This window comes from Salmo trutta, chromosome 8, assembly GCF_901001165.1.
Source record: "Salmo trutta chromosome 8, fSalTru1.1, whole genome shotgun sequence".
Taxonomy (NCBI): Eukaryota; Metazoa; Chordata; class Actinopteri; order Salmoniformes; family Salmonidae; genus Salmo; species Salmo trutta.
Window position 1 is genome coordinate 48,183,646 of NC_042964.1, and position 26,281 is coordinate 48,209,926.

At 45.8% G+C, this 26,281-nt stretch overlaps 1 protein-coding gene across 2 annotated transcripts in view; it reads left to right on the forward strand.

Annotated features, from left to right (window-relative positions):
* The window catches only part of LOC115199134 (coiled-coil-helix-coiled-coil-helix domain containing 3a), a 104,252-nt gene extending 78,128 nt beyond the window's left edge, over positions 1–26,124 (forward strand). For both annotated transcript variants that reach the window (XM_029761724.1, XM_029761725.1), the window contains exons 8-9: positions 18,488–18,623; positions 24,991–26,124. In XM_029761724.1, coding sequence (XP_029617584.1) covers positions 18,488–18,623; positions 24,991–25,014 — 160 coding nt within the window. In that variant the 3' untranslated portion in view covers positions 25,015–26,124. The remainder of the gene's footprint in view (positions 1–18,487; positions 18,624–24,990) is intronic.
* Positions 26,125–26,281: the final 157 nt, after the last annotated feature.

The window sequence follows — 26,281 nt, forward strand, 5'->3', positions numbered from 1 at the left end:
GTAGTAGAAACATTAGTAACAGTAGGCTAGTAGTAGTAGTAGTAGTAGTAGAAACATTAGTACTAGTAGTAGTAGTAGAAACGCTAGTAGTAGTAGTAGTAGTAGTAGTAGTAGTAGTAGTAGTAAAAACATTAGTAGTAGCAGTAGTAGAAACAGTGGTAGTAGTAGAAACAGTAGTAGTAGTAGACTAGTAGTAGTAGTAGAAACATTAGTAATAGTAGTAGTAGTAGTAGTAGAAACATTAGTAGTAGTAGTAGTAGTAGTAGTAGTAGTAGTAGTAGTAGTAGTAGTAGTAGTAGTAGTAGAAACATTAGTAGTAGAAACATTAGTAGTAGTAGTAGAAACATTAGTAGTAGTAGTAGTAGTAGTAGTAGAAACATTAGTAATAGTAGCCTAGTAGTAGTTGTAGAAACATTAGTAATAGTAGCCTAGTAGTAGTAGTAGAAACAGTAGTAGTAGTAGTAGAAACATTAGTAGTAGAAACATTAGTAGTAGAAACATTAGTAGTAGTAGTAGTAGTAGAAACATTAGTAGTAGTAGAAACATTAGTAGTAGTAGTAGTAGTAGTAGTAGTAGTAGTAGTAGTAGTAGTAGTAGTAGTAGTAGTAGTAGTAGAAACATTAGTAATAGTAGCCTAGTAGTAGTTGTAGAAACATTAGTAATAGTAGCCTAGTAGTAGTAGTAGAAACAGTAGTAGTAGTAGTAGTAGTAGTAGTAGTAGTAGAAACATTAGTAATAGTAGACTAGTAGTAGTAGAAACAGTAGTAGTAGTAGTAGAAACAGTAGTAGTAGTAGTAGTAGACTAGTATAGTAGTAGAAACATTAGTAGTAGTAGAAACATTACTAACAGTAGGCTAGTAGTAGTAGTAGTAGAAACATTAGTAGTATAAACATTAGTAGTAGTAGTAGTAGAAACATTATTAGTAGTAGTAGTAGAAACATTAGTAATAGTAGCCAAGTAGTAGTTGTAGAAACATTAGTAATAGTAGCCTAGTAGTAGTAGTAGAAACATTAGTAATAGTAGACTAGTAGTAGTAGAAACATTAGTAATAGTAGCCTAGTAGTTGTAGAAACATTAGTAATAGTAGCCTAGTAGTAGTAGTAGTAGTAGTAGTAGTAGTAGTAGTAGTAGTAGTAGTAGTAGAAACATTAGTACTAGTAGTAGTAGAAACATTAGTAATAGTAGCCTAGTAGTAGAAGAAACATTAGTAATACTAGAGTAGTATTAGTAGTAGAAACATTAGTAACAGAGGAGGAGGAGTAGTAGTAGTAGAAACAGTAGTAGTAGTAGTAGTAGTAGTAGTAGTAGTAGTAGTAGAAACAGTAGTAGTAGAAACAGTAGTAGTAGTAGTAGTAGTAGTAGTAGTAGAAACATTAGTAATAGTAGCCAAGTAGTAGTTGTAGAAACATTAGTAATAGTAGCCTAGTAGTAGTAGAAACATTAGTAATAGTAGACTAGTAGTTGTAGAAACATTAGTAATAGTAGCCTAGTAGTAGAAGAAACATTAGTAATACTAGAGTAGTATTAGTAGTAGAAACATTAGTAACAGAGGAGGAGGAGTAGTAGTAGTAGAAACAGTAGTAGTAGTAGTAGTAGTAGTAGTAGAAACAGTAGTAGTAGAAACAGTAGTAGTAGTAGTAGAAACAGTAGTAGTAGTAGTAGTAGTAGTAGTAGAAACATTAGTAATAGTAGCCAAGTAGTAGTTGTAGAAACATTAGTAATAGTAGCCTAGTAGTAGTAGTAGTAGAAACATTAGTAATAGTAGACTAGTAGTTGTAGAAACATTAGTAATAGTAGCCTAGTAGTAGTAGTAGAAACATTAGTAATAGTAGCCTAGTAGTAGAAGAAACATTAGTAATACTAGAGTAGTATTAGTAGTAGAAACATTAGTAACAGAGGAGGAGTAGTAGTAGAAACAGTAGTAGTAGTAGTAGTAGTAGAAACAGTAGTAGTAGTAGTAGAAACATTAGTACTAGTAGTAGTAGAAACATTAGTAATAGTAGCCTAGTAGTAGAAGAAACATTAGTAATACTAGAGTAGTATTAGTAGTAGAAACATTAGTAACAGAGGAGGAGGAGGAGTAGTAGTAGAAACAGTAGTAGTAGTAGTAGTAGTAGAAACAGTAGTAGTAGAAACAGTAGTAGTAGTAGTAGTAGTAGTAGTAGTAGTAGTAGTAGTAGTAGTAGTAGTAGTAGTAGAAACATTAGTAATAGTAGCCAAGTAGTAGTTGTAGAAACATTAGTAATAGTAGCCTAGTAGTAGTAGTAGTAGAAACATTAGTAATAGTAGACTAGTAGTTGTAGAAACATTAGTAATAGTAGCCTAGTAGTAGAAGAAACATTAGTAATACTAGAGTAGTATTAGTAGTAGAAACATTAGTAACAGAGGAGGAGGAGTAGTAGTAGTAGAAACAGTAGTAGTAGTAGTAGTAGTAGTAGTAGAAACAGTAGTAGTAGAAACAGTAGTAGTAGTAGTAGAAACAGTAGTAGTAGTAGTAGTAGTAGTAGTAGTAGTAGTAGTAGTAGTAGTAGTAGTAGTAGAAACATTAGTAATAGTAGCCAAGTAGTAGTTGTAGAAACATTAGTAATAGTAGCCTAGTAGTAGTAGTAGTAGAAACATTAGTAATAGTAGACTAGTAGTTGTAGAAACATTAGTAATAGTAGCCTAGTAGTAGTAGTAGAAACATTAGTAATAGTAGCCTAGTAGTAGAAGAAACATTAGTAATACTAGAGTAGTATTAGTAGTAGAAACATTAGTAACAGAGGAGGAGTAGTAGTAGAAACAGTAGTAGTAGAAACAGTAGTAATAGTAGACTAGTAGTAGTAGAAACATTAGTAGTAGTAGTAGAAACAGTAGTAGTAGTAGAAACATTAGTAGTAGAAACATTAGTAGTAGTAGTAGAAACAGTAGTAGTAGAAACAGTAGTAATAATAGACTAGTAGTAGTAGTAGAAACATTAGTAATAGTAGTAGTAGTAGTAGTAGTAGTAGAAACATTAGTAATAGTAGCCTAGTAGTAGCAGAAACATTAGTAATACTAGAGTAATATTAGTAGTAGAAACATTAGTAACAGAGGAGGAGTAGTAGTAGTAGAAACATTAGTAATACTAGGCGAGTAGTAAAAGAAACATAAGTACATTGGTAATCGTAGCCTAGTAGTAGTAGAAACATTAGTAATAGTAGGGTGGTAGTAGTAGTAGAAACATTAGTACATTGGTAATCATAGGCTAGTAGTAGTAGTAGAAACATTAGAATTACTAGGCTAGTAGTAAAAGAAACATAAGTACATTGGTAATCGTAGCCTAGTAGTAGTAGAAACATTAGTAATAGTAGGGTGGTAGTAGTAGTAGAAACATTAGTACATTGGTAATCATAGGCTAGTAGTAGTAGTAGAAACATTAGAATTACTAGGCTAGTAGTAAAAGAAGCATAAGTACATTGGTAATCGTAGCCTAGTAGTAGTAGAAACATTAGTAATAGTAGGGTGGTAGTAGTAGTAGAAACATTAGTACATTGGTAATCATAGGCTAGTAGTAGTAGTAGAAACATTAGAATTACTAGGCGAGTAGTAATAGAAACATTAGTACATTGGTAATCGTAGCCTAGTAGTAGTAGAAACATTAGTAATAGTAGGGTGGTAGTAGTAGAAACATTAGTACATTGGTAATCATAGGGTAGTAGTAGTAGTAGTAGTAGTAGTAGTAGTAGTAGTAGTAGTAGTAGTAGTAGTAGTAGTAGTAGAAACATTAGTGCTAGTAGTAGAAACATTAGTGCTAGTAGTAGTAGTAGTAGTAGAAACATTAGTAATAGTAGGCTAGTAGTAGTAGTAGACACATTAGTAATAGTGTATTAGTAGAAACATTAGTCCAGCCTCTCTCAGCCTATTGCGGACAGTCTGAGCACTGATGGAGGGATTGTGCGTTCCTGGTGTAACTCCTGCAGTTGTTGTTGCCATCCTGTACCTGTCCCGCAGGTGTGATGTTCGGATGTACCGATCACGTGTAACAACAATTTATGCCCTGGCAACATCTGCAGTCCTCATGCCTCCTTGCAGCATGCCTAAGGAACGTTCACGCAGATGAGCAGGGACCCTGGGCTCCTAGCAGTAATAGTAAGCTGGTAGCAGTAATAGTAGACTCATAGTAATAATAGGCTAGCAGTAGTAGGGTAGTAGTAGGCGTAGTAATAGTAGGCTAGTAGAAGTATCCGTAATAGTAGGGTAGTAGTAGGCTCGTAGTAATAGTAGCCTAGTAGAAGTAGTAATAGTAGGCTAGTAGTAGTAGCATTAATAGTTGGCTAGTAGTAGTAATAGTAGAATAAGTAGTAATACTAGGCTAGTAGAAGAAGTAGTAATAGTCGGTAAATTTAAGAAGTAGTAGGCTAGTAGAGGTAGTAATAATATGCTAGTAGAGGTAGTAATATTAGGCTAGTAGTAGTAGTAGGCTAGTAGTAGTAGTTAGCTAGTATTAGTATCCGTAGTGGTAATAGTAGAATTTGTGGTAGAAGTAATAGTAGACTAGAAGTAGTAGTAGTAGGCTAGTAAAAGAGGTAATAGTAGGCTAGTAGAAGAAGTAGTAATAGTAGGCTAGTAGAAGAAGTAATAGTAGGCTAGTAGTAGTAGGCTAGTAGAAGTAGTAAAGTAGGCTAGTAGAATAAGTAGTAATAGTAGGCTAGTAGAAGAAGTAATAGTAGGCTAGTAGTAGTAGGCTAGTAGAAGTAGTAAAGTAGGCTAGTAGAATAAGTAGTAATAGTAGGCTAGTAGAAGTAGTAATAGTAGGCTAGTAGAAGAAGTAATAGTAGGCTAGTAGTAGTAGGCTAGTAGAAGTAGTAAAGTAGGCTAGTAGAATAAGTAGTAATAGTAGGCTAGTAGTAGTAGGCTAGTAGAAGAATTAGTACTAGTAGGCTAGTAGAAGAAGTAGTACTAGTAGGCTTGTAGAAGTAGGAATGGTAGGCTAGTAGTACTAGTAGTCTAGTAGAAGTAGAAATAGTAGGCTAGTAGAATAAGTAGTAATGGTAGACTAGTAGTGCTAGTAGAAAAAGTAGTAATAGTAGACTAGTAGAAGAAATAGTACTAGTAGGCTAGTAGAAGTAGTAATAGTAGTAGTAGTAGCAGGATGTAGTAGGTTCTGTTCATAGTAGGCTAGTAGTAGTGGTAATAGACTAGAAGTAATAGTAGGCTAGTAGTAGAAGTAGTGGTAGGCTAGTAGTAGTGGTGGTAGGCTAGTAGTAGTGGTAGGCTAGTAGTAGTAGTAGTAGTAGTAGTAGTAGTAGTAGTAGTAGTGGTGGTAAGGTAGTAGTAGTAGTGGTGGTAAGCTAGTAGTAGTAGTAGTAGTAGTAGTAGTAGTAGTAGTAGTAGTAGTAGTAGTAGTAGTGATGGTAAGGTAGTAGTAGTAGTAGTAGTGGTAGGCTAATAGTAGTAGTAGTGGTAGGCTAGTAGTGGTAATAATAATAAGCTAGTAGAAGAAGTAGTACTAGTAGGCTAGTAGAATAAGTAGTACTAGTAGGCTAGTAGAATAAGTAGTAATAGTAGGCTAGTAGAATAAGTAGTAATAGTAGGCTAGTAGTAGTAGTAGGCTAGTAGTATTTGTGGTAATAGTAGTAGGCTAGTAGTGGTAGTAGTATTCGTAGTGGTAATAGTAGTATTTGTGGTGGTAGTATTGGTAGTAGAAGTAATAGTAGGCTAGTAGTAGTAGTAGTAAGTCTAGTGACACTGCAGGGGTACGTTTTGTTGTTTGTGTGGTTTATGCACACATTATGCCTGTAGAGAGGTGTGTGTTTGCAGTGTGTAGGGGTTGTGCAGCTGTTTCCTGCAGTTCCAGCGGTATTCCTGGCAGAGCATGATGGAGCTCTTCCAACCGGAACGCCGCTACCTAAGAGTGACCTCATTTTGCGCACACACACACACACACCTGGCTCCCACTAATACTTTCTCAGTTTTCATCACCTTCTCCCCAGCTTCTATGAATCTGCCCTGAGGTCCTCCACACATCATCACAATTCATGTTAATAGCCCTTGCCTGTGGTAAACACATAATGAATCACACACACACACACAAGTATCATACGAATCCAAAATCTAATCAAATGTATTTATAAATCCCTTTTTTACGTCAGTAGATGTCACAAAGTGCTGTACAGAAACCCAGCCTAAAACCCCAAACAGCAAGCAATGCAGATGTAGAAGTACGGTGGCTAGGAAAAACTCCCTAGAAAGGCAGGAACCTAGGAAGAAACCTAGAGAGGAACCAGGCTCTGAGGGGTGACCAGTCCTCTTCTGGCTGTGCGGGGTGGAGATTATAAGAGTAGATGGCCATTAAGTCCAGATTGTTCTTCAAGATGTTCAAATGTTCATAGATGACCAGCAGGGTCAAATAATAATCACAGTGGTTGTAGAGGGTACAACAGGTCAGCACCTCAGGAGTAAATGTGAGTTGGCTTTTCATAGCCGAGCATTCAGAGGTTGAGACAGCCGTTAGAGGTTGAGAAGAGACACCACCCTTTAGGGTATTGCAATCTACAGGTTGAATGACAACAATAATGCTGAGTATGTAGTTGAATTAATTCTGACGAGCTTTCCTTGTTGTCATTCAGCCTGTAATTATCAATACCCTAGAGGACTGTGTCTTCTCTACCTGTAGTTATCAATACCCCAGAGGACTGTGTCTTCTCTACCTGTAATTATCAATACCCTAGAGGACTGTGTCTTCTCTACCTGTAGTTATCAGTACCCTAGGGGACTGTGTCTTCTCTACCTGTAGTTATCAGTACCCTAGAGGACTGTATCTCCTCTACCTGTAGTTATCAGTACCCTAGAGGACTGTGTCTTCTCTACCTGTAGTTATCAAGGCCCTAGAGGACTGTGTCTTCTCTACCTGTAGTTATCAATGCCCTAGAGGACTGTGTCTTCTCTACCTGTAGTTATCAATACCCTAGAGGACTGTGTCTTCTCTACATGTAGTTATCAATACCCTAGAGGACTGTGTCTTCTCTACATGTAGTTATCAATACCCTAGAGGACTGTGTCTTCTCTACCTGTAGTTATCAATACCCTAGAGGACTGTGTCTTCTCTACCTGTAGTTATCAGTACCCCAGAGGACTGTGTCTTCTCTACATGTAGTTATCAATACCCTAGAGGACTGTGTCTTCTCTACCTGTAGTTATCAATACCCTAGAGGACTGTGTCTTCTCTACCTGTAGTTATCAGTACCCTAGATAATGTCATACAGTCCAGTCTAGATGGACTGTCATACGGTCCGGTCCAGATGGACTGTCATACGGTCCGGTCCAGATGGACTGTCATACGGTCCGGTCCAGATGGACTGTCATACGGTCCGGTCCAGATGGACTGTCACACGGTCCGGTCCAGATGGTCTGTCATACGGTCCGGTCCAGATGGACTGTCATACGGTCCGGTCCAGATGGACTGTCGTCCGGTCCAGATGGACTGTCGTCCGGTCCAGATGGACTGTCATACGGTACAGTCCAGATGGACTGTCATACGGTCCGGTCCAGATGGACTGTCATACGGTCCGGTCCGGTCCAGATGGACTGTCATACGGTCCGATCCGGTCCAGATGGACTGTCATATGGTCCGATCCGGTCCAGATGGACTGTCATACGGTCCGATCTGGTCCAGATGGACTGTCATACGGTCCGATCCAGATGGACTGTCATACGGTCCGGTCCAGATGGACTGTCATACGGTCCGGTCCAGATGGACTGTCACACGGTCCGATCCGGTCCAGATGGACTGTCACACGGTCCGGTCCAGATGGACTGTCATACGGTCCGGTCCGGTCCAGATGGACTGTCATACGGTCCGATCCGGTCCAGATGGACTGTCACACGGTCCAGTCCAGATGGTCTGTCATACGGTCCGGTCCAGATGGACTGTCATACGGTCCGGTCCAGATGGACTGTCATACGGTCCGGTCCAGATGGACTGTCATACGGTCCGGTCCAGATGGACTGTCATACGGTCCGATCCGGTCCAGATGGACTGTCATACGGTCCGGTCCAGATGGACTGTCGTCCGGTCCAGATGGACTGTCGTCCGGTCCAGATGGACTGTCACACGGTCCGGTCCAGATGGACTGTCACACGGTCCGGTCCAGATGGACTGTCACACGGTCCGGTCCAGATGGACTGTCATACGGTCCGATCCGGTCCAGATGGACTGTCACACGGTCCGGTCCAGATGGACTGTCATACGGTCCGATCCGGTCCAGATGGACTGTCATACGGTCCGGTCCAGATGGATTGTCATACGGTCCGGTCCAGATGGACTGTCATACGGTCCGGTCCAGATGGACTGTCGTCCGGTCCAGATGGACTGTCGTCCGGTCCAGATGGACTGTCGTCCGGTCCAGATGGACTGTCGTCCGGTCCAGATGGACTGTCATACGGTCCGGTCCAGATGGACTGTCATACGGTCCGGTCCAGATGGACTGTCATACGGTCCGGTCCAGATGGACTGTCATACGGTCCGGTCTAGATGGACTGTCATACGGTCCGATCCGGTCCAGATGGACTGTCATACGGTCCGATCCGGTCCAGATGGACTGTCACACGGTCCGGTCCAGATGGACTGTCATACGGTCCGATCCGGTCCAGATGGACTGTCACACGGTCCAGTCAGATGGTCTGTCATACGGTCCGGTCCAGATGGACTGTCACACGGTCCGGTCCAGATGGACTGTCACACGGTCCGGTCCAGATGGACTGTCATACGGTCCGGTCCAGATGGACTGTCATACGGTCCGGTCCAGATGGACTGTCATACGGTCCGGTCCAGATGGACTGTCATACGGTCCGGTCCAGATGGACTGTCATACGGTCCGGTCCAGATGGACTGTCACACGGTCCGATCCGGTCCAGATGGACTGTCATACGGTCCGATCCGGTCCAGATGGACTGTCACACGGTCCAGTCCAGATGGACTGTCACACGGTCCGGTCCAGATGGACTGTCGTCCGGTCCAGATGGACTGTCACACGGTCCGGTCCAGATGGACTGTCACACGGTCCGGTCCAGATGGACTGTCACACGGTCCGGTCCAGATGGACTGTCACACGGTCCGGTCCAGATGGACTGTCACACGGTCCGGTCCAGATGGACTGTCACACGGTCCGGTCCAGATGGACTGTCATACGGTCCGGTCCGGTCCAGATGGACTGTCATACGGTCCGGTCCGGTCCAGATGGACTGTCATACGGTCCGGTCCGGTCCAGATGGACTGTCACACGGTCCGGTCCAGATGGACTGTCACACGGTCCGGTCCAGATGGACTGTCACACGGTCCGGTCCAGATGGACTGTCACACGGTCCGGTCCAGATGGACTGTCACACGGTCCGGTCCAGATGGACTGTCACACGGTCCGGTCCAGATGGACTGTCACACGGTCCGATCCGGTCCAGATGGACTGTCACACGGTCCGGTCCAGATGGACTGTCACACGGTCCGGTCCAGATGGACTGTCACACGGTCCGGTCCAGATGGACTGTCATACGGTCCGGTCCGGTCCAGATGGACTGTCATACGGTCCGGTCCGGTCCAGATGGACTGTCATACGGTCCGGTCCAGATGGACTGTCATACGGTCCGGTCTAGATGGACTGTCATACGGTCCGGTCTAGATGGACTGTCATACGGTCCGATCCGGTCCAGATGGACTGTCATACGGTCCGATCCGGTCCAGATGGACTGTCATACGGTCCGATCCGGTCCAGATGGACTGTCACACGGTCCAGTCAGATGGTCTGTCATACGGTCCGGTCCAGATGGACTGTCACACGGTCCGGTCCAGATGGACTGTCATACGGTCCGATCCGGTCCAGATGGACTGTCATACGGTCCGGTCCAGATGGACTGTCATACGGTCCGGTCCAGATGGACTGTCATACGGTCCGGTCCAGATGGACTGTCATACGGTCCGGTCCAGATGGACTGTCATACGGTCCGGTCCAGATGGACTGTCACACGGTCCGGTCCAGATGGACTGTCATACGGTCCGATCCGGTCCAGATGGACTGTCACACGGTCCGATCCGGTCCAGATGGACTGTCACACGGTCCGGTCCAGATGGTCTGTCACACGGTCCGGTCCAGATGGTCTGTCACACGGTCCGGTCCAGATGGTCTGTCACACGGTCCGGTCCAGATGGACTGTCACACGGTCCGGTCCAGATGGACTGTCACACGGTCCGGTCCAGATGGACTGTCACACGGTCCGGTCCAGATGGACTGTCATACGGTCCGATCCGGTCCAGATGGACTGTCACACGGTCCGGTCCAGATGGACTGTCACACGGTCCGGTCCAGATGGACTGTCACACGGTCCGGTCCAGATGGACTGTCACACGGTCCGGTCCAGATGGACTGTCATACGGTCCGGTCCGGTCCAGATGGACTGTCATACGGTCCGGTCCAGATGGACTGTCATACGGTCCGGTCCGGTCCAGATGGACTGTCATACGGTCCGGTCCAGTCCAGATGGACTGTCGTCCGGTCCGGTCCAGATGGACTGTCGTCCGGTCCGGTCCAGATGGACTGTCGTCCGGTCCGGTCCAGATGGACTGTCGTCCGGTCCGGTCCAGATGGACTGTCGTCCGGTCCGGTCCAGATGGACTGTCGTCCGGTCCAGATGGACTGTCGTCCGGTCTGGTCCAGTACGTGAAACCTTTACCAACACACTGGCTCTTAGTGTCTGGGCACAATGTTGCGCTGTGCTGGTTACAGCTGAATGACAGGTGTGTGTGTGTAAAACGGGTTTCATTTAAAGCTATGTGTATACTGTTTATAATGTTCAGCTCCTTGCAGTCAGGTCAACAGGTCGACTTTCACCTCTCCATCTACTCCTCCCATCCCTGCTGGAGAAAGAGACACTCATCCCTCCCTCCATCCCCACATACATATTCAACAGCCAAACAGTCCTAGAGCAGAGTTTTGGCCTGGGTGATTAAAGCCTAACACAACTCTGCATTTTGATAGTCATTAAATGAGGAAATGGGAACAGAACAAACCTGAGAGTCTATTGAATCTTCTTCCAGCCACCCCTAACAACACAGATATGTGTGATGTGGAGAGAAAGCTAACCTGTCTGTATTTAAAGGCTCTGTTATCTGTGAGGCACAGAGGAGTGTATGTAAGCGTGTGTGAGTGTGTGTAAGCGTGTGTAAGCGTGTGTGTGAGTGTGTGTGTAAGCGTGTGTGCGGTCTCGCTGAGGTAAGACTTGACCCGCCTGACGATAGCACATCAACCTGCTGCCATTACTACCCCCCCCCCCCCCCCCCCCCCACACACACACACACACACACACACACACACACACTTAAAAGCCTTTATGTACTGGCTGTAAAATTGTCCTTGCTCGGACACACACACACTCTCATATAACCACATTTAAAAGCCTAACTACTGGCTGTAAAGCCTCCCTCTCTGCTCTCTGATCTCACACACCTTTTAGTGACTGAATAACTGACTTGAACACATTGTAAAAGGACTGTTGGGCAGACTGTGGCACATCATAAAATCTGTAGATTTCTGTGTGGACTACAAATGATGTTTTAACAGTAAATTATCTTAGGAGTACAATAGTTCTACTTTAACAGTAATGTATCATAGGAATTATAACAGTTCTACTTTAACAGTAATGTATCTTAGGAATAGAACAGTTCTACTTTAACAGTAATGTATCATAGGAATACAATAGTTCTACTTTAACAGTAATGTCTCTTAGGAATTATAACAGTTCTACTTTAACAGTAATGTATCATAGGAATATAATAGTTCTACTTTAAGTTGTTCTTCGATGCCATGGTTAAGAGTTCTGTTTTGTTGCTGATGTTCTGTACAGTTTCGTCTTCACTGGTTTGGACAGGGCTGGACATCTTGACTAAGTTTCAGTTTTCCCAAAACCTTTTGTAGTTTTCCCTCAACAACCCATCCCCTGAGCAGCGAGAGAGTAGGAACAATCGGGTTGGGGGGGCCTGCCCTCAGGAGATGTCCGCTGGGACGAGTGTCAGTGGGGGGGCCCAGGCCTCCTTTCTTCTGTTCCTTCTCATTATCTCACTCTCTTATTTATTTCTCTCTGGTGCTCATTTATTTATCTTTTTCTCTCCTTTCGTTGTCTCACTCTTTCTCAATCTCTACTTTTTGTATCTCTCTTCTATCTCCCCCCCCCCCCCCATGGGTATCACCATAGGGGGTCAGCCAGGTCTTCTTTAAAAAGCGATGAGAGTTAAGTGTGTCATTTTTCTCTCTAAATGGATCATTTGTATTTATTTGCCTGACTCTGTCACAGAGCCGGTCTTAACCAGAGAGAACATGAAGGCTTTTTAAGAGGCCCCAGCTTCACCTCCTAACCCTATTATAGCCCAAGTGCTTGTATATGATGATAAATTGACCTTGTGCCTTTTGAGAACTCAATCTGGGCCTTGTAATCCATACTCATGGATGTAGGGAAGATGGATCCTACTGTGGGTGTCAGTTTATGGTCAACATATGGTTTTGGATAAATGGATGGAGACGTATTGCTCCTATATGTGTGGCACAATACTGTACAATGAGAAAGTCACTTAGATATCAGTATGCCTCTGTTTTATTTTTTTGAAAAAATGAACCAATGATTTGCTATTACTGCTGTCCATGCATATTTATACAATACATTAGTACGATTTGGTCAAGATAGTTTTTGTCTGGCTAGAGAGACTACCGTACTCATAGTACAGTGGAATAGCTATGCTTTTTCAATGAGCAGACTGGTGTAGGGGAAGGAGAGACGAAAGGATGGTTTTCTATGAGCTAACTGTTTGTTTCTACGCCCTATAGAGGGACATACCTAGTTAGTCTGTTTCTAGAAGTAACACAGCATAGCTAACCAACTAGTCGCTTAGAATAGAATCTCTTCTCCTCTTCCTCCTCTTTTTTGTTTTCTCTTTTCCTTCGACTTTCTGTTCATCCCTCAAACCTACGTGCTTCATTATCCTTTTTTATCTCCCTCCTCCTTCACCCTCTTTCCCATGCTTTATCTTCTACTGGCTTTATTTTGTGTATCTCTCTCCCCTGCCCCCTCCTCTCCGACCACCCTCTCCTGTGTGCTTTCGCTTTTTACATGTTCATATTCTTCAGCCTCTCTCTTGCCCACCCCTCTCTCTCTTTCTCCCCGTCTCTGATAAAGCATCTCATCTCAATGCGGCTCCCTGCGGTCTGTCATATGTCTCCCCTCTCCAGCTTGATTTATGGGGCTGTGGTGTATAAACCATACTGTAGCTATATGAAACAAACCCTAAGCGTCCCCTCTCTCCTGCTCTATCTATGGATCAAGGGGGGAGAGAGAGACAGAGGGGGAGGGGGGGGAAGGAGGGAGAGGAGAATGGAGGGAGAGGAGAATGGAGGGAAACTTATCTCGTATCAATAGAGCTATGTTGGCATGGAGACCTTTACTGATGGCCTCCTATATACGCAGAGAGATGTATTGTCCCCCCACTCCGTAGGTACAGTACACACACCTCCCTCTCTCACCTCGCTCAGCTACACGTCTCCATTTGTTTCAATCTCTCCCTCTCTGAAGTTGTATTAAATATCCCAGGCGCCTCGGAGGGGGGTGGGATGGCCATGCAGTGAGAGGGGATTTTTGATTGACAGCGGATGGATTTGACCTGCGACTGAATCATCTGGTTGTCTGTGTTAGAGAAGGGGAATGAGAGGGAGAAAGAGGGATAGAAACTGCGAGACAAAGAGAGAAAAATGGAAAGGGAGAGAGAAACCGAGAGGGAGAGAAACCGAGAGGAAGATAGGCAGAGATCATACAAATCTATATGACCGACAGGTCAGAGGAGCCTTTCGGTCTCTTCCCAACCCTGAACAAAGAGCATTGTAAAACAAATATGAACCATGGTCCCCCTCAGATTTCTGACCCATTACGTCAGAACATATTAGCTACAAGTCTGATCTTAGACCACAACCAACTGTTTCCTCCTCAAAGGTCACAGCATTGAACATTTTTGTGCTTTTGATTCCTGTGGGGTCGAGAAATCGATAGAGGGGTGGAGAGAGAGAAGGGGGATGTTTACGGATGCCCCAGTGTTTAGGTTTCATGGGAACAGGATGAATCACTGCTGTTTCTGACTACATGTAAATACACTGCTCAAAAAAATAAAGGAAACACTAAAATAACACATCCTAGATCTGAATGAATGAAATAATCTTATTAAATACTTTTTTCTTTACATAGTTGAATGTGCTGACAACAAAATCACAAAAATAATCAATGGAAATCCAATTTATCAACCCATGGAGGTCTGGATTTGGAGTCACACTCAAAATTAAAGTGGAAAACCACACTACAGGCTGATCCAACTTTGATGTAATGTCCTTAAAACAAGTCAAAATGAGGCTCAGTAGTGTGTGTGGCCTCCACGTGCCTGTATGACCTCCCTACAACGCCTGGGCATGCTCCTGATGAGGTGGCGGATGGTCTCCTGAGGGATCTCCTCCCAGACCTGGACTAAAGCATCCGCCAACTCCTGGACAGTCTGTGGTGCAACGTGGCGTTGGTGGATGGAGCGAGACATGATGTCCCAGATGTGCTCAATTGGATTCAGGTCTGGTGAACGGGCGGGCCAGTCCATAGCATCAATGCCTTCCTCTTGCAGGAACTGCTGACACACTCCAGCCACATGAGGTCTAGCATTGTCTTGCATTAGGAGGAACCCAGGGCCAACCGCACCAGCATATGGTCTCACAAGGGGTCTGAGGATCTCATCTCGGTACCTAATGGCAGTCAGGCTACCTCTGGCGAGCACATGGAAGGGTGTGCGGCCCCCCAAAGAAATGTCACCCCACACCATGACTGACCCACCGCCAAACCGGTCATGCTGGAGGATGTTGCAGGCAGCAGAACGTTCTCCATGGCGTCTCCAGACTCTGTCACGTCTGTCACGTGCTCAGTGTGAACCTGCTTTCATCTGTGAAGAGCACAGGGCGCCAGTGGCGAATTTGCCAATCTTGGTGTTCTCTGGCAAATGCCAAATGTCCTGTACGGTGTTGGGCTGTAAGCACAACCCCCACCTGTGGACGTCGGTCCCTCATACCACCCTCATGGAGTCTGTTTCTGACCGTTTGAGCAGACACATGCACATTTGTGGCCTGCTGGAGGTCATTTTGCAGGGCTCTGGCAGTGCTCCTCCTGCTCCTCCTTGCACAGGTAGCGGTCCTGCTGCTGGGTTGTTGCCCTCCTACGGCCTCCTCCACGTCTCCTGATGTACTGGCCTGTCTCCTGGTAGCGCCTCCATGCTCTGGACACTACGCTGACAGACACAGCAAACCTTGCCACAGCTCGCATTGATGTGCCATCCTGGATGAGCTGCACTACCTGAGCCACTTATGTGGGTTGTAGACTCCATCTCATGCTACCACTAGACTGAAAGCACCGCCAGCATTCAAAAGTGACCAAAACATCAGCCAGGAAGCATAGGAACTGAGAAGTGGTCTGTGGTCACCACCTGCAGAACCACTCCTTTATTGGGGGTGTCTTGCTAATTGCCTATAATTTCCACCTGTTGTCTATTCTATTTGCACAACAGCATGTGAAATGTATTGTCAATCAGTGTTGCTTCCTAAGTGGACAGTTTGATTTCACAGAAGTGTGATTGACTTGGAGTTACATTGTGTTGTTTAAGTGTTCCCTTTATTTTTTGAGCAGTGTATATCATAGACAGTTCCCTGAGAATGGTATTCACTATGTGGTGCTACAGTACCTTCCCCTTGACTACTGTACTAACAAAACTACAAAACCTTTCTCTGAGGTTGTATTGGGAAGATACAGTTGCTGTGCTGTGGCTATGTAGCACACAGGCTGACTGTATTACAGGTGATAGTAACTGATGAGGGAGAGCCTAATATAATATTGAGAAGGCAGAAATTCTCTTTCTCGGTCTCTTTCTCTTCTCTCCTCTACCAGTGGCTGTGAGAATGAGTTAATATTAATCTTAATGATGGATGATGAATGACCCTGCGTGAGCCAGAGTGTGTGTGTGACAGTGTTATTGTCCTGATTAACTAAACACTGTCTCGGGTCTCTCTATGGAGTAGGGAAAGAGAAGGAAGGAACGAGAAAACAGAGGTTTATCTCCCAGTTGCTCTCTCTCTCTCTCTCTCTCTCTCTCTCTCTCTCTCTCTCTCTCTCTCTCTCTCTCTCTCTCTCTGTCATCTGTAATGGTTTCTAAGAGAAACAAACAGTTGTGTTGTATCAGCAGGCTGCACCTGGCATTAACGCAAACGCTTAAGAAAATAATTAGCGGGTGTACGTGGCTGCCTGGTCCCTGAAGATGCCCAAAGGCAGTGGAATGAATGCTACGGTATAGGAGCAGCAGGAGAAGAATTCTGCTGTGTGTGTGTGTGAGACACACTGTCGTCCTTCACCGCTGAGATTTAGAGAAATGGGCATGTCACTCTGAAGGCAGTGAGTGGATTCTCTTGGTGCTTGAAGAGCTTCTATGTATATGAGATGGTGCGTTATGTTCGATCGCTGTTCAAATGTGAGGAATAGTGACAACCTACAGTATCATCAGAAATATCCATTAAATGGAAGGTTAACAATGTTAGGAATTTATTTCTGATCATCCAGTACTTGCTGCTTTGTATCAATAGGTGCCTTACTCGCCTACATGCTGTTAAATGCAGTGGCGTCTGGTGACGAGATGTGAGGAGGATGGATTATTGACTGACATCCCTTTGGCCATAATACTGTGGCCATGTGTTGGCGGCCATACTCAGAAGTCCCATGCATCCAGCCCCCCTGCATTGCACCCTGGGTAATGAACCATGTGGCCGTTGTGTCCTTTCAAACCCAACAGGAGGGTGAATTCTCACGACAGGAGGGTGAATTCTCACGACAGGTGGTAAATCCAACACCTGATTGGAACTGGAGGGGCTCAGCTGTGCCCCTAATGCCTCTCCAAGGATCAGAAAGGTGCTGACAGGCGAAATCAGCACTTCTGTGTGCTAACTGCTAAAGGATGATGCCAACATTAGCATAATGGCCCTAACATGTGCAGGTGTATCTTTTTAAGTATGGGTGGTTTATGGGGTGTGCTAACTGTCAAGAGACAGATCCTGCTAGCTGTTAGCATGAGATCATTGGTGCAGTTGATAGTCCTTGCTGCTGAGGTTAGCGAAAAGGCACTAAAGCTTTGGGACCCATATGGCATTGCAGTGGTGATGAAAGACCATTTGTGGACTGAAGATATCCTTTAGCATAAGATAAGCATTGCGATGTACAGCTAGCACGAAAGTGGAACAATTTGGTGGCTCCACAGTACTGAACTATGCAGAGAGTTTTGGTCAGCATTAGCGCACTTCTGATGTTTGATACACTGACACCTCAGTGTCAGTGGCTGTTGCCGCGGTGTCAGTGGCTGTTGCCGCGGTGTCAGTGGCTGTTGCCGCGGTGTCAGTGGCTGTTGCCGCGGTGTCAGTAGTTGTTGCCGCGGTGTCAGTAGCTGTTGCCGCGGTGTCAGTAGCTGTTGCCGCGGTGTCAGTAGCTGTTGCCACGGTGTCAATGGCTATTTGGTGTCAGAAGTAAGGACTAGCCCCTTGCTGTATTCCTCAAATAAATGTTTATTTGTCAAGTACACGGTTTACAGGTATAAAATGTGCGGTGAAAATGTGTGTGTGCCAGTTCCCTTTAACATTGCAGTACAATAATCAATCATCAGTCAAAAAAATGTCCACTTAGCACGACCAAGGGGACAGCTAGCTATAGGAGATGGTGTGTCAATACAGTCAGAAACCTGTAGTCATGCAGGCTCTATCAATCAATACTGATTCAATACTCAGTTCTGTCATCAATAAACCCACGAGAGTCATCATCATCTTCATCACTATGATGAGGGGTTTCCTATCTCAGTATAACAACTTTTTATTGTTGTTCATTTTCTACATCCTTTTTTTTCTCCTCTTTTATTTTCTGGGTGTGTCCGTATTAGACATTGATTGGCCAGTGTGTTTTCTGAGGAGAAAAGGGAACACAATTAGCCATAGAAAATAAACCCTGGATAGATCTCCTGTTTCCAGAGGGACAGGTATAGAACCTTTCTCCTGGTGACAGAATAGCACGGCTTGCCAATATTCACACGTCCTCTGGCCCTTCCATTGACGTGGGGAGCCTCTAATGAATGGATTGGCATGCCCGTCACTGTTGCGCTGACGGTTGCTTCCATTGGCTGGATCAACCTTTGGCCCCATCTCTTCTATAGTCTGACTGATCCCAGATGAACCACTGCTGTGGGATGGGGAATGGGCAGAATGAGGAGGACAATTTCATGTTTTTATGTGTCTCTCGCTCTCTTTTCTCTCCTCCTGTCAGTAAATGGGGAATGTTAGTAATTGCTTGTTTTGCAGGTGTGTATGTGAGGGCTGATGTGATTGTTTTTAATGTGTGTAGTGTATGATATTGATTGTAAATAGTAAAGTCTCTCTCCTCCAGGCGGTTTGAGGCGAGTCCAGTGTGTGCTGATCTGCAGGGGCAGATCCTGAAGTGCTACCAGGAACACAGTGGGAAGACGCTGCTCTGCTCCACCATCGCCTCCCGCTACCTGCAGTGTGTCAACCAAGCTAAACAGGTGGGCCCACGGGGAGGGGGTGTGTGTGTGTGTGTGTGTGTGTGTGTGTGTGTGTGTGTGTGTGTGTGTGTGCGTGTGCGTACCTTGGGATACGTATGAATAACTTTTGTTGGTGTCTATCCCCATCTACTGTAATTTATAAGACATGTTGTTTTGTTTACAAATCTCTACTGTCTCAAAAGTGAAACATGAATGAGTTCTACATCTAATGAAAGCTTCTGTTTATTCCCATATTGCTGCATGATTTTGTTGTCTGAAAAGAATGGCAATAATGATCTTGCCCCGCTATGGGCAACCGCTACAGACATTAGAAAGTAAGTTGTACTGTTCCAGGATCTGTCTCTCCCAGTAGTGTAGCTAAGGGCAACCGCTACAGACATTAGAAAGTAAGTTGTACTGTTCCAGGATCTGTCTCTCCCAGTAGAGTAGCTATGGGCAACCGCTACAGACATTAGAAAGTAAGTTGTACTGTTCCAGGATCTGTCTCCCAGTAGAGTAGCTCAGTGTTGTCTAGACATGTAGCTTCATCAAACCCCAGATGTACTTAGGTAACTGTGTGTAGTACCACTAGAACAGTTCATTTCCTTCCTACATGACTTAATGGTTGTTGCCGGCCAAACATACACTTCTTTCTCTCTTCACCCCTCTCATTGAAAAATGTACATCTTAAAGCACTGCCAATAAACACACACTCGCATAGCTCAACTGGTCACACATACACACGCACACACACTAACAAACACTCTTGGCTGCCCCTGCGTTTGAGACCATAGTGTTTCTCGCTTGCTAAAACTCACTCTAAACTGTAGGTTCAGAGGAAAGGTCTATTTCCATAATACCTGCTGACGCTGGCTGGTTTCTTTCACTGCTTAAGTGTGTGTTTAATTTAATAAGGTCCAGGCCAGACGACCAGGTCAGACGGTGCCGTTCTGATACCATTGTCCTCTCGTTCTTCTTTATTTCTCTCAAGTCGTTGGAAAGTGGACGTGTTTTAGTAATATGGAAATGGTATTGTCTCAACGTTGATATTAATGGCACACACACACAAAACATACACACACACACAAAACACACAAGGATAGACGTAAACACACACACACTCTCTCCTCTGGCACTTTTCAATATACAGTAGTGGAGTCAGACAAAACCCAATTTATATTCAGATAGGTTTTCTATTAGATTTTTTCTTTTACAATTTGACAGTTTCTAGAGAACTGTGTTCCGCCGCTCTCCCCCGGGTATTAGTAATACGTCTAGGGCTGCTGGGTGCGACTAGGTTTTAAGCTATACATCATGTAAATAACACGATGTATTATTCATTTGTACGAGTGCTACCTACCTGTAGCCTCTTTGGAATCCCACAAGGCTGTGTGTTCCCTGCCGCACACAGTCACTGCTCTGATCTTGTAAATGTGGAAATCAGCCTGGAATATTATGGTAATCCACAGAGTTGATCAGGTTCCCGCAATCAAAATACACTCGTAGTAGAGAGTGTTATCTGTGTAAGAAAGCTGTTACAATCATCAGGTGAGGGATAAAACAGAGCCCTGATAGAGCTCTACAGCTGGTGACCCACTGCAGAGGGACAAAATAACATAGTTAGAAGAATAGGAGAAGAGGTGATACAGCCCACTGCAGAGGGACAATATAACCTAGTAAATAGAATAGGGAAGAGGTAATACAAGTAATGAAAGCGGGGTCGTAATGGTTTATTATTATTATTATTATTATTATTATTATTATTATAGCAGATGCGGTAGAGTAGCTACACAGTAACCGAGCAGGAAGCTATGTGGAGGGGTCAAAAGGTGAAATTTATCAAGCACCAGATAAGACCTAGATGGGGTCAAATCTCTGCCTCTCAACCTTCGCTCCTACTCTTAGCTGTGTCTCAATTCATCTTTCTGTGATTCCTTGCATCCTTCTCAATCTTGAAGGAGAAAGCCCAATGTCCCTCCCCTCTGACCTTCTCCAACGTGTTTTGGGAAGGAGGCAAGGAGAGGGAGTAGGTTAATAGACGGAAGATGATGAATTGAGAAGGAGCCCCAGTTTAAAAGACAAACTTGCTCTCCACAAGCCCTGATACACTCCACACTCCACACAAAACCCCAGCACCCTTCAAGCTTCAAACGGCCCACTAAACCACTAAACAGGCCCGTAATGAATTACCCCCAGATAGGATTGTCCACTCCATCACCATTGAACACATAATAACATGACATGACATAATCTCAGTCTGAATATTGACTGGTCCAAGAGAGGAGAAAGACTATAGGGTTGTCATCAGACAGGCCTTTGTGACTGATAATTACTAGTATTCCTTATCATCGGCCCACGATAATATTTAGACCTTGATGGCCTCTCTTGCACGCACACACACACACACACACACTCCCTGTCACTTTATAATACACACAATGCTAAACGGGTCCAGATAGCGACTGACTGGGGTTATTATATAGAAAGAGGGGGAATAGAGCGACTGGAAGGACAGATAAAGAGGAAGAAGACTCTCTTTTGAGAGGCCCATGAATAGAACGTTTATCACGGGGGCCGATCTCTCTCGCTCTCTCTCTTCATTGCATATTCTTGCCGCATGCCCACTTCTTGCCTTGCTGCCTCCCCCAGTCATCTTGGATCTGAGGTCTTACTAGCTGCTATAGCTTTTTTGGGATGTAAACATTTCAAATACATCTTCCTTGTTGACTGTCTTTGCACCGAGTTTAAACAGGGTTTAAAACAGCTTGTTCTATGTTTGACGTGATCCTGCTGTAAACCAGTTAGCATGCTCTCTGACCATATCTATTCAGTTCGGCTACCTCCGTTCTGTCACATCACAGCATTATATAAGGTCCCAGCCTTCAGAAATGTGACTTGTTTGAGCCCTCATTGCTTGTTGTTGCCTGTTAGGTTGGACAGAGTAAATGTTGTTCATCTGTAATGACTGGTGTCATGGTAGTATAGAGTGTAGTCTAGTGTGTAGAATGAATTGATCCGCTTGGTGTTGGACAGCTATAGGGAGGCACCGACATGGAGGAATCTAATCTAGAACACAAAAATCAATCTACTGCCCCTCCCTCTCTCTCCCTCAATCTGTATTCAGTCGCTTTGTGTTTTTCTCCTTTGTTCTCCCTCTTTTAAGTAAAACATTTTTGGGGCCACTGTTCTGTGTTCCCCTTCCCCACATTGTTTTCCTCTCCCCTCCCCATCTCCTCTATTTGTTCTCACCACACTTCTGGAATGTTTCATTGTGAGGCATCAAATGCTATAGCCTGTATGAAATGGGGATTGACAGGGAGGGTGATGTGTTGGAGGGTGATGTGTTGGGGATTGACAGGAAGGGTGATGTGTTGGAGGGTGATGTGTTGGGGATTGACAGGAAGGGTGATGTGTTGGGGATTGACAGGGAGGGTGATGTGTTGGAGGGTGATGTGTTGGGGATTGACAGGGAGGGTGATGTGTTGGAGGGTGATGTGTTGGGGATTGACAGGGAGGGTGATGTGTTGGGGATTGACAGGGAGGGTGATGTGTTGGGGATTGACAGGGAGGGTGATGTGTTGGAGGGTGATGTGTTGGGGATTGACAGGAAGGGTGATGTGTTGGGATTGACAGGGAGGGTGATGTGTTGGGGATTGACAGGGAGGGTGATGTGTTGGGGATTGACAGGGAGGGTGATGTGTTGGAGATTGACAGGGAGGGTGATGTGTTGGGGATTGACAGGGAGGGTGATGTGTTGGAGGGTGATGTGTTGGGGATTGACAGGAAGGGTGATGTGTTGGGGATTGACAGGGAGGGTGATGTGTGGGGATTGACTGGAAGGGTGATGTGTTGGGGATTGACAGGGAGGGTGATGTGTTGGGGCTTGACAGGGAGGGTGATGTGTTGGGGCTTGACAGGGAGGGTGATGTGTTGGGATTGACAGGGAGGGTGATGTGTTGGGGATTGACAGGAAGGGTGATGTGTTGGAGGGTGATGTGTTGGGGATTGACAGGGAGGGTGATGTGTTGGAGGGTGATGTGTTGGGGATTGACAGGGAGGGTGATGTGTTGGAGGGTGATGTGTTGGGGATTGACAGGGAGGGTGATGTGTTGGGGATTGACAGGAAGGGTGATGTGTTGGGATTGACAGGGAGGGTGATGTGTTGGGGATTGACAGGGAGGGTGATGTGTTGGGGATTGACAGGGAGGGTGATGTGTTGGGGCTTGACAGGGAGGGTGATGTGTTGGAGGGTGATGTGTTGGGGATTGACAGGGAGGGTGATGTGTTGGAGGGTGATGTGTTGGGGATTGACAGGGAGGGTGATGTGTTGGGGATTGACAGGGAGGGTGATGTGTTGGAGGTGATGTGTTGGGGATTGACAGGAAGGGTGATGTGTTGGGATTGACAGGGAGGGTGATGTGTTGGGGATTGACAGGAAGGGTGATGTGTTGGGGATTGACAGGGAGGGTGATGTGTTGGGGATTGACAGGGAGGGTGATGTGTTGGAGATTGACAGGGAGGGTGATGTGTTGGAGATTGACAGGGAGGGTGATGTGTTGGGGATTGACAGGGAGGGTGATGTGTTGGGGATTGACAGGGAGGGTGATGTGTTGGAGGGTGATGTGTTGGGGCTTGACAGGGAGGGTGATGTGTTGGGGATTGACAGGGAGGGTGATGTGTTGGGGATTGACAGGAAGGGTGATGTGTTGGGGATTGACAGGGAGGGTGATGTGTTGGGGCTTGACAGGGAGGGTGATGTGTTGGGATTGACAGGAAGGGTGATGTGTTGGGATTGACAGGGAGGGTGATGTGTTGGGGATTGACAGGGAGGGTGATGTGTTGGGGATTGACAGGGAGGGTGATGTGTTGGGGATTGACAGGGAGGGTGATGTGTTGGGGCTTGACAGGGAGGGTGATGTGTTGGGGATTGACAGAGAGGGTGATGTGTTGGGGCTTGACAGGGAGGGTGATGTGTTGGGATTGACAGGGAGGGTGATGTGTTGGGGATTGACAGGGAGGGTGATGTGTTGGGGATTGACAGGGAGGGTGATGTGTTGGGGATTGACAGGGAGGGTGATGTGTTGGGGATTGACAGGGAGGGTGATGTGTTGGGGATTGACAGGGAGGGTGCTGTGTTGGGGATTGACAGGGAGGGTGATGTGTTGGGGCTTGACAGGGAGGGTGATGTGTTGGAGGGTGATGTGTTGGGGCTTGACAGGGAGGGTGATGTGTTGGGGCTTGACAGGGAGGGTGATGTGTTGGGGATTGACAGGGAGGGTGATGTGTTGGGGATTGACAGGGAGGGTGCTGTGTTGGGGATTGACAGGGAGGGTGATGTGTTGGGGCTTGACAGGGAGGGTGATGTGTTGGGGCTTGACAGGGAGGGTGATGTGTTGGGGATTGACAGGGAGGGTGATGTGTTGGGATTGACAGGGAGGGTGATGTGTTGGGGATTGACAGGGAGGGTGATGTGTTGGGGCTTGACAGGAGGGTGATGTGTTGGAGGGTGATGTGTTGGGGCTTGACAGGGAGGGTGATGTGTTGGGGCTTGACAGGGAGGGTGATGTGTTGGGGATTGACAGGGAGGGTGATGTGTTGGGATTGACAGGGAGGGTGATGTGTTGGGATTGACAGGGTAGGGTGATGTGTGGGGATTGACAGGGAGGGTGATGTGTTGGGGATTGACAGGGAGGGTGATGTGTAGGGATTGACAGGGAGGGTGATGTGTAGAGGATTGACAGGGAGGGTGATGTGTTTGGGGATTAGGGAGGTGATGTTGGGATGACAGGGAGGGTGATGTGTTGGGGATTGACAGGGAGGGTGATGTGTTGGGGATTGACAGGGAGGGTGATGTGTTGGGATTGACAGGGAGGGTGATGTGTAGAGGATTGACAGGGAGGGTGATGTGTAGAGGATTGACAGGGAGGGTGATGTGTTGGGGATTGACAGGGAGGGTGATGTGTTGGGGATTGACAGGGAGGGTGATGTGTTGGGGATTGACAGGGAGGGGATGTGTTGGGGATTGACAGGGAGGGTGATGTGTTGGGATTGACAGGGAGGGTGATGTGTTGGGATTGACAGGGAGGGTGATGTGTAGAGGATTGACAGGGAGGGTGATGTGTTGGGGATTGACAGGGAGGGTGATGTGTTGGGGATTGACAGGGAGGGTGATGTGTTGGGATTGACAGGGAGGGTGATGTGTTGGGGATTGACAGGGAGGGTGATGTGTAGAGGATTGACAGGGAGGGTGATGTGTTGGGGATTGACAGGGAGGGTGATGTGTTGGGGATTGACAGGGAGGGTGATGTTGGGGAATCCCCTCTTTCCCTCTCTCTACCTCCCTCATCCACTCTCTTACAGTCTCTCTTTTTTTATCCTGTTGTTCCAGAACAAGTTGAGGACTGGGGGCTAAGAGATCACAACCCCGAGTCGAGGTAGAAACAGAACCGCAACCTGACCTGAACCAGGAACACAAGACAACCAGACAACCCTGAGAGAGAGATGGACACCCCTTAGCCCAACACCCCCACTGACCCCCAAACCCTTTACTCCTTCGTAAGATCCCACCTACTGTACCTACACCCCTTCCTCCCCACCCCACTCCACTGCATGTCTATCTCTACTACCAAGAGGGAGGAGGACAACGCTAGCACTTCCTAAAGAGTACAGCGCAGTAGCTCCATGACCCAGCAGCAGTAGGAGAAGTGCAACTGTCCGCCATGTTGGAGACGCATGAATACATGCAGAGACGGAGAGTTTAAGCCTAGGCGGAGTCCACCAGAACCAATGCAGGCCCAGCGCTGAAGATATCCTCACGGACTGAACCACTATCATTACCAACACGCACCACCACCCAACCAGCTCACCCCTCTTACAAAGCCACTAGTCCGCCCCATCACCACACCCTCTATCATAAACCTACATGATCACATGACTTCTATCCACCAGGCTTCACCCTACTGTATCCCTCTATCCACTATATAAACCTACATGATCACATGACTTCTATCCACCAGGCTTCACCCTACTGTATCCCTCTATCCACTATATAAACCTACATGATCACATGACTTCTATCCACCAGGCTTCACCCTACTGTATCCCTCTATCCACTATATAAACCTACATGATCACATGACTTCTATCCACCAGGCTTCACCCTACTGTATCCCTCTATCCACTATATAAACCTACATGATCACATGACTTCTATCCACCAGGCTTCACCCTACTGTATCCCTCTATCCACTATATAAACCTACATGATCACATGACTTCTATCCACCAGGCTTCACCCTACTGTATCCCTCTATCCACTATATAAACCTAGATGATCACATGACTTCTAGCCACCAGGCTTCACCCTACTGTATCCCTGTGCACTGTCCTGCACACACACCGTTGTGTCTGAGCGTTGTGTGTGTTCCAGTGTGTTAATAATGCATCTGCTTGTTTTGTTTTCATCCCAACTGTGTCACAATCACTTCTGACAGAGGAAATTAAAGAATGATACCGGAATTGACCTTGTTGTCGTTGAATGTGTCTCTCAGTATTAAATGTGAAAGAGAGGGTGTGTGTGCTTATTACTCCTTTCAATGTTAAATGTGAAAGAGACTCCCTATTGTGTAGTCTCTGTGTTGTGTATTTCTATGTAAGTGACATCAGAAGGACGACTGTTC